The 13,364-nt window shown below is 39.6% G+C and overlaps 2 protein-coding genes across 2 annotated transcripts in view; both read right to left on the minus strand.

Annotated features, from left to right (window-relative positions):
- Nucleotides 1-3,067: 3,067 nt before the first annotated feature.
- Nucleotides 3,068-10,799, minus strand: LOC140343636 (dehydrogenase/reductase SDR family member 13-like). The gene is made up of 5 exons (XM_072430415.1): nt 8,615-10,799; nt 8,219-8,337; nt 7,251-7,374; nt 5,250-5,561; nt 3,068-4,018 (listed from the first exon to the last, which is right to left on the minus strand). The coding sequence occupies exons 1-5, from the start codon at nt 8,739-8,741 to the stop codon at nt 3,756-3,758; spliced, it is 945 nt and encodes a 314-aa protein (XP_072286516.1). The 5' UTR covers nt 8,742-10,799; the 3' UTR covers nt 3,068-3,755.
- A 155-nt stretch (nt 10,800-10,954) lies between these two features.
- The window catches only part of LOC140343631 (dehydrogenase/reductase SDR family member 13-like), a 7,081-nt gene continuing 4,671 nt past the window's right edge, over nt 10,955-13,364 (minus strand). Inside the window, exon 5 of the mRNA XM_072430408.1 lies at nt 10,955-12,979. Within this exon, the coding sequence (XP_072286509.1) occupies nt 12,717-12,979 (263 nt within the window). The 3' untranslated portion in view covers nt 10,955-12,716. The remainder of the gene's footprint in view (nt 12,980-13,364) is intronic.

A 13,364-nucleotide genomic window follows, 5' to 3' on the forward strand; every position in this document is an offset into this window, starting at 1 on the left:
GAAGGGAGATAGGACAGTAGTTAGAGGGTATGGAGGGGTCCAGTGATGGTTTCTTCAGGATAGGGAGAATAATGGCATGTTTGAAAGCGGAGTGGTATTTACCAGTAATAAGGGAGAGGCTGAATAGTTTGGTTATGGCGGGGGCCATGGTGAAGGAATGGGCACAGAGTAGATCAGAGGGAATTGGGTCAAGCGGACATGTAGTAGATGGAGATGATGGGAGAAGAGAAGAGACTTCGTCCACAGTAATAGGGCTGAGGGAGGCCAGTGATGATTTACAGGTGGATGGGGTGGGTATGGTTGGAGTGGCTCAGTGGGCAGAGACATTGCGTCTGATATTGTCAATTTCATCTGTAAAGTAGGTGGCAATGTCTTGGGCAGAGAAGTATGTTGTGGGGGGAGCATGTGTGGGGTTTAGGAGGAGGCAATTGTTGGGAAGAGGTTGGGTGGGTTAGAAGCTTGGGAGGAAATGACTGGGGAGAAATAATTTTGCTTGGCGACAGTGAGCTCAGTGTTTAAGTTTTGTAGCTTGGCTATGTAGTCCATTAAGTCAGTGCTGAGGCCAGATTTTCTCCACTTGCGCTCAGCAGTAGATGTTTGGTGTGATTAATGTGGCAAGGTTAGGGGTTAGCAGGGGCAACTTTATCCAGAGCCGAGTGTGGTTGAACTAAAGTTTTGAGTAGCTTTATCTGGAAATGTGATTTTAGAGAAGGCAGAGGATAGAGACTTAAGGCAATTTGAGAATAGGTTGTGGTAAAGGTTACAGATATCTCTCTGCCATTGGCTAGATCTGGGATGTGGCAAGAATTAAGTGGGTTGAAGGTGATTAGGTTGTGATCAGAAAGGGGAAATGGTGAGTTTTCAAGGTGGGTGAAGTTGCAGAGTTTCGAAATACCAGGTCTAAAGTGTGTCTGGCGATGTGTGTGGGGCTGTTTATGTTCTGTGTGATCCAAAGGAGGAGGTAATGAAGAGCAGTTTAGCTGAGGAAGGATGGTCAAGGTCATTCACTGCAGCATTAAAGTTCTGGAGGATGAGGGTGACCAAGTCATGACAACAAAATAGATGGGAGCCAAGGGGCAAAAATGTCTAAAATTTGTGAAATTGGGCCAGGAAGAGGGGCGGTGGACAACATCAACAATAAGAGGTAGGGTAGAGAGAGGACGGGGTAGGGGGGGATTTTGAATGAACAGTTAGAGGAAAGAATTACACCCACACCACCACCTACTTTGTTGCCAGGCCTAGGGGTATGTGTGAAGAGGGGCAGCGTCTGAGGAAGAAAGTGTACATATATATCTCATAACCACATCACACACACGGATACAAGACTTTTCTAGAGCTGCTCCAACTCTCTGGAATGGTCTTCATCGTCCTATTAGGATTGCTCCTACTTTCTGCTCATTTAAAAGATAACTGAAAACCTATTTTTTCAAACTTGCCTACCCATCTTCTTCTGTCTTTTGAAATTGTCACTACTTCCCACCATTAAATATCCTCCTCCTATTGTGTGTAAATTCCCCCACCTCCTAGATTGTAAGCTCTTCGGGGCAGAGTCCTCTCCTGCTGTATCACTTTCTGCATTATTCTGTCATTTGCAACCCCTATTTAACGCAGAGCGCAGCAAAAGATGTTGACGCTATATAAATCCTGTTTATTAATAATAATAATAATAATAATATTAATCTACACATACACAGATCTTGCTAATGCCTTTTTTTGTGTTTGGTTAACCCCTCTAGCGGCAATCCCGAATGTGACTTGGGGTGGATTTTCAATGCAAAAAGCAGTAATCCCGAGTCACACTGGGGGTCGCTAAAAAGATTAAAAAAAAAACCACTTACCTTGCTCTGTTGTCATCCCCCAGCGTCCTGCTGGTCCACGCAGGTCCTGGGGACACGTCTTGCAGAGATGATCCCTGGGGTTTCCTGGTGAAGCCAGAGAGGGTGGGAGGAGTGGCGGGAAATTCAAATATTTTTGTATTGGATTCAATACAAAATAGCTGTTATGAGTCCAATACCAAGGAATCTTGATATAATAAATATATATATATATATATATATATATATATATATATATACACATATATATTATACATGCTAATGTACAGATATTGTACGTTTCACTATTTTTAAAATTTTTTTAAGATTTTTGTATTTTTTTTAATTAAAGTTTATTATTAAATTTAATAAAAATATTGGATATATTTTAGTGAGTTATGCCTAAGAGTTATAGGCCTACGATGTACAATAAATTTCAATGCAAAGAAATGTAACGCTTTTTGTGTGGAAATATGGACAGAATTAGAATGCTAGGAGGGTTAACCGATATTGCCCTATTGCTCTTAAGTTAGTTGCCAGAAGTAATTAATTGTACTTGTTATTGTAACCCTATCTATATATAAAAAAAAAACCTTTAGCTCATTACACTAGTGACCAGTAGTGGTTTTAGCTGATCAAAAACTAGTATTTTAGAATAGGTAGCTGACAACAGGATGAATTGGGTCTTGTGACCTTCCAAACTAAGCAATATATATATATATATATATATATATATATATATATATATATATATATATATATAAATCTATATCATCATCCTTGTGGGGTTTTACAATATAGACAAGGGAGCAAATGAGACCCCATGTTGGAAAAGGAAACAACCCTAAATTCTAGGAGAATCTTGCCACTCGATTCTCTGATAGGGAGAGGCCAATAAGATTTAGACCATTTGATGGAGCAAATAACTATGGCTCTATCTATCCCAATACGTGACAGGAAGACTATGACTATTATTTATTAAATTGTCCACAAAAAAAAAAACAACAAAAACAGGTTGAACTACAGTTCTTATCTAATGTTCATTATTTTAAAATCAGACTCCCAACAGCTAAATAATGTTCATTCATTACCCAAATTTACCCCAACTCCCTCTCTCCATCCAAAAAAACATGTCAGCATTATTGTTTTTATTAGTTACTGTAGAGAGAAACAGACTTTAGTTCCTGCGACTCAGTTATAGGAAAAGTCTGGCACACTCAAGATTTTTTTCTGCTACACACCATTTCCAGACCTTATTCAACCAAATATAAAACTTTTATTAATCCAAGACAGAGATTAGGACTGCTGTTATTATAATGCAACAACAGTACTCAAAACAGAGGTGTTGAAACTGGAGTTCCTGTGGGATACACAACTATTTAGCGATTTAGTTCAAGCACCTACCAAAAATGCAAGATCCTGAGAAGCTGTTTTTTAGGAAGTGTTTTGAACCAAGAGGAGGACAGTTCACTTTCTTGGAAAAAGGAATGAGCAACTTGTAAAAAGATATCATCCTGCATTCGCTAAATCACCATAACTGTAGAAGTTATCCCTGGATCTACAGGATGTGCAAGTTATAAACATTTCTGTGTCTGCAGTGTGTGTTGTATGTTATTTTTTTTTATCATCCCAGCAGATGATTACTCATCATCATTTATGATTTGAAGATTGACCCTTCCATGTTTTACTATTGGAGTACATGTCACCAGAACCGTTATGGTATGAATTAGGGCTGGCCATTCTATTTCCAGTATCGAACAAATGGATTCAGGGTTACTGGATTAGAAAGAACCATCCACTATTTATATTTGTATCCTTCCAGTGTCTGGTAGTGGATTACAGGTTACTAAAAAAGTAATTTACTCACTTATTGTTATTATCCCTAAGATACAATACGAAATAACTACTAAGGTTGTTATAGAATCTTGGTCATCCATGCAATTATTTGGTCAGGCCCAAGAGATCCTCACTGACTTCCCACAACTTCTTGGCCACGGCATCATCACGGGCATGGGGCTGCACACGTTGAACTTGGCAGCTGGTAAAGTAACGTCCGCTGTACTGCTCAATTCCTTTTTCAACAGCACAGTAAATCGAGGTCTGTGCACCATGCGTAGGTGTCTGGTAGAAGAGCCAAGCAACAGGGAGGAAAATTACCTTTGGAAGGTACGGTAAGCTGTGTCCTATGTTAGTGAATACAGGCCCTGTGAAAAGAGAGAAAAGATACCCACGGAGAATGATTTCATGGTGGACTTTCATTGTACTCACTTGTAACATCACACTTGCTACTAAAATAAAGAGAAATACACCAGTTGTACAACACAAGCTTCCCCCTAGCACAATATACAGACACCTTCCAATATCTAACCACTATACAAATATGAAATTCTAATACACAACTGTAAACGTATGAAAACAAATAGCATATTATTTTTACAAAACTATTAAAGTTATTACTACATAGAAGCAAAAAGTAAAAAAGCAGTAAATAGCTATATTAAATCAGTGTTTGGTACATCAATGACAATTAGCAACAAAGCAAACAAGTATATACAATAATTGTGGTCTGCCCCCACTAACAATTATTGTATATACTTGTTCCTATTTTTTCCCCTTGAAAAATCATCTTTTTGCTACATTAATTTATGTGGGGCGGCAGTACTCAACCACCTAGGAGGTCAATTGAAGCCTTTGTTTTCCAGGTTCATAAACAATTAGTGACAGAAGTAGCTTTGACCTGTTGATTGTTGTCCCCCCCCCCCCCCTTCCCATTTTTACATACATGCTAAAAAGAACATTTTCAGCCTGGAGATACTTTTAATCAAATCCATAACTGAACATACAAAACCTGTAATGATGCATACTAATTATATATAATTATATATTTAAAACTGCATGCCAGATCTGAAAGAAACAATCTTTCTTCCATTAGACCTCCGGTACTTCCTTTGTACTGTGTCAAAATAGATTGAGCACAGATAGTGTTCTCATTAATGCTTTTCTAGCCACAGCCAGCCAGAATCTTCTTTTTTTGGGGCTCACAGGAGGAGTGCATGACACTGGGGTAAGTTGGGGGTGATATAAATGTCCACTGCTCGTATAAGTCCGAGGAACCACACTGGGAACAGATGTTCCCCGATTTAATTATCTGAGCTGCACTGCCTGTCCATTGTAAGTGACTTTACTGGCCACCAATAGTCTCAATGGACAGCACTACGGCTCTTGGCAGGGAAAAGGAGCAAGTAAATCAAGGAGGGACCTGTTCTTTGGAAAATTTTAAAATATTTACATGAAGTACAGCTTCATCTTAAACTGGTAGAACTTTCCCTGAAGTCAATAAAGGGGAATTGACCAAATAACAAACAAGAGAGTAAATTTGGCACACTACTGCTACTATAACCCTGCATTTCGCCATCACTGAGATTTGTTACATACCTGGGTGGACAGCGTAGCAAGTCACCTCAGTTCCCTGTAATTGGTTGGCCAGCTCCTGGGTAAACAAAATGTTTGCAAGTTTGCTGTCACAATACGCCCTAGGGATTTTAAGCCATGTTTCACCAGGCGGGTTTAGGTTCTTAAAGTCGATCCTTCCCCACTGATAGGCATTGGATGAAAGAACGACAATGCGGCTGGGGGAACACTGCTTAAGGCGATCCAGAAGCAAATGAGTAAGCAGAAAATGTCCTAGGTGATTGACTCCAAAGACCAAATTGAAGCCGTCCTCAGTTTTGCCTTTACCAAAAATACCTGCAAAGATCAGAACATGCAAGCAATCAGAGCTGCAAATACTTAAAAAACATTTTGTTTAGAACATCAGTTTTGAATATTACTATTGCAGTTTCTATAAATGTGTGCATTTGTTGTTCGGCATTGATAGCTTCTACAGTACTTTATTTTAATGTAAGGTATTAAAAGAAAGTTATTATAGTGAGTATAACAACCAGTCACTTAAAACATAACAATATCAGTTCCCTGCTTCAGAAGAGGGATTTGTACTCACCTCTCCGCAAGCCTGTGTCACCTACCTTCCCTCTGTTCCAGTCACAATAGGTTTCTTTAACATCTGATATGTTCAGGAGTGTCAGAGGATGGAACAAAACCTGAATTCTACATGTGGACATCCTTGTTGTGTCCTAAAGGGTCAAAGGGGTCACATGACAGAACCACAGTGTGTGGCATGGGACAAAGGCATCTGACAAATCCCAAAAACCTTTGATAAGGCTTCAGGGTAGAACAAAGGTATAATTGAGCTGGGGTATAATTTATATCTGCCAAAAAAAAATCGGAGCCAATTAATGTAGTTGTCATGTGGTTATTAAAACACTGAAGTTTAAATTCAGCAAACATCTAAAAACACAGATGAAATACAGTTACAACAAGCATTACAAGATTTGGATTTCTGTCCATCCAGTCCACAGATTTACTCAGCTACACAGAATAGCCATGTCCACAAGGACAGAAGACCAGACTTTTCTCTGACTTTTTTGCTGCTATTATGATCGCATGTTTTATATTATATAAAAGGGTGGCTAACCCTTTTTAAAAAAATGTTAATGGGAATTTGAAGGTGAAGCACCCCCCCTTCTGTCTTTACCACCTTGGTAATAATGAATGAAGGGGAAACCCACATCACATATCTCAGGAGGCTGCTCCTTCTGTGCGTGCCCGATCTTATGCAGAAGGAGCTTCATGGGAAAAATAAAACTGCATGTACAGTGAGATCTGCACTTTATTTTAAAAAAATTGTTCAGGAAGGTGCACAGTGCGAGAACAGGGGACATAGGAAGAAGAACCTGGGAAAAGTTGCAGCAACTTTCACGGTCAGTAACCACTACAGGTTTTGTGTCTCCTCTAGCATGTGACTGGTTAGTAAAAGGAGTTTTCCCAAGTGAAATCCTCTGCACAACAGTCCGTGGAGAGGGACAGGTAGTAAACAGGTGGCCTTTGGGGTCTGCTCCAGGGCGCATGTGAAGATAGGGAACTGAATGCAGAGGAATGAACCAATCAGGGAGATGCACCTCTTATTAACAAATCAGTTGTTGAAATTGTACTGCTCCAGCTAAAACATTTGTTTTGGCAGGCTGGAAAGAACAGTAAATTCTGTAATGTTTGCTGCCCTGGAGCCGGTTAGGAAGATTTAGTGTCACTATCTGTCCTTCATAACACACTTTGGTAAAAACTTAAAGGCCTTTGCCCCTACCCCACCCTGCCAAAACCTATAACAAACAAAAAAAAATTGTGAACTTTTAAAAATTGTGCACCCTATGACAAATCTACAAATGTATTTCTAGATACACAAAGTATTAAAAACACCACAACACTAGTGCCTTGTACAAACAGCTATTCTCAGGCACTGGAAAGTGCACAATACTGGTGTATTAGTAATGAGGACATTTTTCTTCTACACAGAGGTGTACATCTCCTTCATGTCCTCACCTGCATTGTTGATCAATATATCCAGCCGGGGCTCACTGCTTAGAAATGTTTTGCAAAATGACTTTATGGAAGCAATGGAGGCCAGATCCAGCTTCATGAACAGGACTTCATTGTTCCCAGAGATCTGCAGAAAACATAGGAGATTTATATTGTTTTCATAAACCATCATGTATATCATGTGATCCACAAAAGTTACAAAGAGCACTCATTTTACACCCAGTCTGTAAAAGAATGAGTGACCTTTGTAGAAATCTGAAGTCATACATGTGACATGAAGTGTCAAGAAATTGTTTCAATTATTTTTTTCTGTTTAATAACTGATGACACAAAGCTCATTTATACAGATGCAAGTAAAAATGTCCAAAAACAAGAAAAGCTACGGAGCCCAATAATTCAGCGGACTTCACCGGCACAGCTAGTGCAAATGTCAAAACAACTTAATATCGGTGTTTATAGACATTGGACGTAACCAGGTGTTTCAAGAGAACCTGTGCTTTGTCCCAGGCAGGTTTACATTTGTTGTATCTTAGGAAAAGATCATCATGCCAGAGCCCATGTGAATGGACACTTACCTAATGACGGATCTTTTTGCCCTATTTAGGCAGAAACCCAATTGTATTCCTCTTTTCTGATCTTTCTCTAAAGCTGGGCTTTGCTTGATGATGCAGAAAAGGTAGCATTGAGGTGATGACATCTGCACCCCTCTCTGCATCTAAAGACATAAAGGGGGGCAGATCTGTGCACTGACTGTATGGCCTCAGTCTTCTAAACTGAAGGACTGGTCCTCAATTTCATGGAAGACATCTTGTGGTGAAAAGTAAATACTGCAGGGAGAGTACCAGAGGCCCATTACAGCTCAGACTTTTTTTTTCTGTACCTTGCTCATAAGCCCTTGCAAAAGAAGTGATGACATACAGGTGATACCATGACAACCACACACAGGTAGGTTTATTTTGTGTATCACTCACCCTGCGGATGTCATATGCAGCAGCTTCAGCTGTTTCTTTATTACGACAAGCCAGGATAACCCGAGCTCCGCGCTTGGCCATGTCCAGTGCTGTCGTTTTTCCAATCCCTACATTTGCTCCTGGAAAATAAAGAACAAAAAAAAAATTGTGTAGTGATACAATGCAATGCGTTAACAACCCACACATTACAGCTCCTCTACTCAGGTACATTGCCTGAGGTGTCACGTGGTGTGTGTGTGTGTACACCTATCCACTCCATGGGGTGTTTGTCACTATCTGATATTTATGTTACTGACTTTTAGCAGAGATTTTCCAGATTCTCCAGCACTTTACTCTGTATTGCATGGGGTGTATTCCTCTGTCACTATACCCTGCATGGGTGCCCCCGTCACTTACCTGTGACGATGACAGTCTTGCCCCTCAGGCTGGCCTTGCTCTTGCACTGCCTCCCTCGGATGAAGTTGTAGTAGATGAACACATACAGGCTCAGCACGATGCCCGGTATGAAGAAGGCAGCGACCATGTTGCTTGTGATTACTCTCAGATCCCTCAACTGTACCTGTGTCTCTACAGCTCACCTGATCACCACGCCCACATGTTCTCTTGACCCCGCCCAGCTCCTATCTCAGCTGAAATTATCTCCTTGTTTCAAGGAGTGCAGCTACAGCTGAGTCTTTTCTTTTTCCTTTCTTATGGTTTAAAGCAGACCTAAACTAAATTTTTTACCTTACATGAACGGGTAGACAACCCTGGTTTATTATATAAAATTACTTTTTGTTTTTTTGGAGAGAAACTTTAAGATTAAATGGGATTGCAGAGCCGAATACATTTTTCACGTATGCTGGGAGGCTTCTGGATACTCCTTCTGCGCATGCCCGATCCTGGGCGAACTTGAGGAACACTATGTGTATGCACCATTGTGAATTTATCTATTTAGAGTCTAAGAATGGGAGTGGAAAGGGATTAACCTGTCATGTACCGACATGGAGCGTTCAGGAAACAAATATTTCTTGGGGCTGCTCAATGAAGATACACAAGTGACCTGAAGAAATCGTGTCGATAACCCAAACCTGTGTCTAGACCTGCCAAAATGTGCCAGCCTTGCCCCAATCTTGGAGGCCTGAGCAGGCGTGCTTTGAGACGCTTGGTTTCCCTGATGCCTTAGCTGATTTCTAAAGGTGGAAGCTGTAAGAACCTCCACTGGCAGCAAGAGGGCTTTTGCAGCCTATAAGTCTCCACTCCACCAGAAACTATCATGTGCTTTTTTTTCTCTGCTATGCAAGTTTACAATCTTAAGGCAAAGGAATTTTACACCAACCTTGCTTGGAAGAAGGATCCGCTGACCTAAGTCTAAGCCATTGGGCCCTTTTAGCTGTGAATGACCAGAGCATGCTTCTGGCAGAGATTTCCTGAAAACTGCAATCATTTTTTACTCAGGTGTATCCTCCGAGAGCAGCGACTTCACATTTATAATGCAGGCTTCCAATACAGATATAAGGGCAATAGACATGCATGCATGCATGACATGCAGACCCAGCAGACAAATACACTTTCTAGAGGTCTGTATCTATTCACCGCTCATTAACATGGTTTTTTCACCAACCATTAACATGGTTTTGAAGGTCACCACATCTCCCAGAGGGAGGGTTACATGCTTGGTGAGGTGCACCACTGCAACATTCATCAAGGGGAAAAGATCCAGAAATGTTGTCCCTTAACAACTGCAGGTAAGAGCACAGAAAAGTCACATATTGTAAATGAAGCAAAGGAGAATACTATAGAATGTCACTTGAATGACAGTTTGCTAGGGCTGCTGCTATCACTTCCAATATTTATAAACCCCATAGTAATCTCAGGACTGTTGGAGGTCTACACAAGGGAGTCTTTCACAGGTAAATAACATGCATAAAACATATTCAATGCATATTTATTCTTGTGGTTGATACAGTGGTTTGCCAACAGGGTGTCTTAAACAATTGAAGACTCCACTATCAGAGGCCTGTTACAACTGTAATAGACACATGAGGACATCTAGTGGTTGTTTACAGTATTACAGTTCAAAAAAAGTGAGCCAAGAAAAAGAATCCAGCATTACATGTGATGGGTTTGATATAAGGTAGCACAAGGACCGCAAGTGGTAACTTGACATCATCATAAAAATTAAATAAAAACCCATTTATTTATTTTTTTTTTTTATGTAAAATCTGATGTCAAAAACAGGGATATGATTTCATGGTAATATTTTGACCACACTCCAGCAAAACTGGGCTTGTGGGTCCAATAGGAAGAAGTACAGCATTATGATTATTTAAATTCACTTTCTTCCATTGGTGATCAGACTGGACCATTTGTGCATCTTTTCCAGGAGACAGTTCCCATATTTGAGATCCTGGTACCATCTCTTCCTGACCAATTGTAAGACCCTGGAGGTTGGATCAAGTTCCTCATCACAGGAGCCGGAGGAAACGTGCATTGGGCTTTGTTTAGACACAAGTTTTTTTGCATTTGATAGGTTTTACGACTTTTAAATAGCAATAAAAAAAAAAAAAAACCACACGAGGACTGCCTGGCCTGGTCAGGTGACATTTCAAAAGATGTGTATCTGAGCTAAGTAAAAATTTGCCCCTAAGTGATTGATCCAAGTACTGAGTTTAGCACCAGGGAGAATGTGTAGAAAAATGTATAAAAAAAAATTAAAAAAATCAAAATATGCGAAACAAAGAACAGCATGCAAACCAATGTCACATAGTATTTTACTTTCAGTTAAATGCTACAAAAATAATTAGTACCTACCCTAAGTATACCAGAATTTCCTTCACATGAATCTCCAAAAGTAAACAATACACAGAGAGTAAACATAAAAGTAAAACTGCAGCAGGTGCTTATTGCTAAATCAATATTAGTTACAAATACAGAAGAAATTATTAACCTGATTACAAGGTAATTAGATTTTCCCTGAGTTTATAAACTTTGCTACAAAATATTAGTTTGGTAGGTCGTTTCCTCAGATAATATTACATGCCCACAAATCTTACCCTTATTCATTTAAACATTAAAAATATATTTTCAGGATGATTATTGCTCTAATTTTAAGTTCATGCTTCCTTTTACTGGTTATGCTTTCTTATAGGTTTCCTCTTCACTTTTACATGCATGTTACACAATTTGTTTGTGATATTGTTATTTATCTATAGGATGTGACCTTCACGTGCCAGTCAATGACGATTCCGTATATGTGCCCATATTTTTGTTAAATAATGTTTAAAAAAACTATATAAATTAGAGATAAAAAAAACATGAATAGGTCCTTGCTTCATCTATTTCTTGTGTCACTTAAAGAATCTCTGGGGCTCAATAGTTCATATTACACATAGTTCACAATACACATTAAGTGTACAGAACACTTGGAGGATGGTTGCTTTCAATTAAATAGACCATACAAACCAACCACAGCTGAAGTAGGTTAGTTGTCAGAAGTAATGTATTGTGCTTTATTGCCTATTGCTTTAATGCAACTTAAACAATTCCTGGGACTCATCAGTTATAGGAAAAATCAGGCAAAAATCGCAAGATTCTCACTACATCATCTCCAGACCCCATTCTACAGAATATAAAATCAGTGTTCTCCCCAGGACCATTTAGCTGGGTGCACCATCTGGCACTTTTCAGTAGCCACTGAAACCGGCTGTTTTTGGGTGGTTACTGAAAAGTTGGGTCACAATTAGGGGCTGCCACCCACCTACAATTTCTGCCCACCCAGTTTAAAAAAATCTCTGGATTGAACACTGAATCATTATTATTCCAAGACAGATGATTAGGACTGTGGTTATTAAAACAGTACCACAAAGCTCAAAAATGGAAGTCTTGAAAAAGTTCAAATTTGCGATCGGAGAGTGGGCGAGTTCTGGCATCATGACGTCACTCTGGGAAAAGTTTCTACCCCTTTGAATGACACCTGGCTCCCCGCACATGCGTGGTCCGGAGCCGGTAAATTTAGTGGTCCGCCGGTCCAAAAAGGTTGCGACCATTGCTTTAGGAAAAAGAGGTGTTTACTTTCTTCCCTACCTTCCTGATGTCATGTAGAATGTGGTCAGCAAAGGAGATTTTGACCTTTCTAAATATATTTGAAGCAAGGTATGGGACAGCAAGTGATATCATTTCTGTGTCTGTCATTTGGGATATCTTCCCAGGACTGGATTACCCATCATCTTTTATGATTTCAAGGTTGACCCTACTGGATTTCACTATTGGATTACAGGTTGCCAGAGCAGTTTTGTTATGAATTAGGGCTAGCCATTCAATTTCTGGTATCAAACAAATAGATTTAGGGTTACTGGATTAGCAAGAATCATCCACTATTAATATTTGTATCCTTCCAGTGTCTGGTAATTGATTACAGGTTACTAAAATAGTGATTTACTCACTTATTGTTATTACCCCTAAGATGCAATAGTAAATAATTACTAAGGTTGGTATAGAATCTTGGTCATCCATGCAATTATTTGGTCAGGCCCAAGAGATCCTCACTGACTTCCCACAACTTCTTGGCCACGGCGTCATCACGGGCATGGGGCTGCACACGTTGAACTTGGCAGCTGGTAAAGTAACGTCCGCTGTACTGCTCAATTCCTTCTTCAACAGCACAGTAAATTGAGGTCTGTGCACCATCCGTAGGTGTCCGGAAGAAGAGCCAAACAACAGGGAAGAGAATTACCTTAAGTATGTACGGTAAGCTGCGTCCTAAGTTAGTGAGTACAGCTCCTGTGAAGAGAGAGAGAGAAGAGAATGATTCCATGGTGGACTTTCATAGTACTCACTTGTAAAATCACACTCACTAATAAAATAAAGAGAAATATACCAACTTTACAAAAAGTTTCTTCCAAGAACAATGTACAGCCATGTTTCAAATATGTAATTCTACTGCACAATTGTAATTGTATAAAAATGAGGTGTTCCAAAAATGAAGTGTACTGAAAAACTATTAATAAATTCATTGACATTACATGTAGTATAGGGTTACATATTACCCTTTACCCATTCCCAGCAAGGGTTAAATAGTTACTAGAAATAACATTAACATGTTCACTGCTGTACTTTATTTTCACACACACACATTGTCAGCCTGAAGAATACCTATAAGCAAAGC

This window comes from Pyxicephalus adspersus, chromosome 1, assembly GCF_032062135.1.
Source record: "Pyxicephalus adspersus chromosome 1, UCB_Pads_2.0, whole genome shotgun sequence".
Lineage (NCBI taxonomy): Eukaryota > Metazoa > Chordata > Amphibia > Anura > Pyxicephalidae > Pyxicephalus > Pyxicephalus adspersus.

Excerpts from the sequence above, each read along its gene's own strand:
- LOC140343636 (XM_072430415.1), bottom strand. The coding sequence starts at position 8,741 with ATGGTCGCTGCCTTCTTCATACCGGGCATCGTGCTGAGCCTGTATGTG. Across the intron at positions 8,338-8,614 it reads CAAGACTGTCATCGTCACAG|GAGCAAATGTAGGGATTGGA; the intron begins GTAAGTGACGGG and ends TTTATTTTCCAG. Across the intron at positions 7,375-8,218 it reads CTGCATATGACATCCGCAGG|ATCTCTGGGAACAATGAAGT; the intron begins GTGAGTGATACA and ends TGTTTTCTGCAG.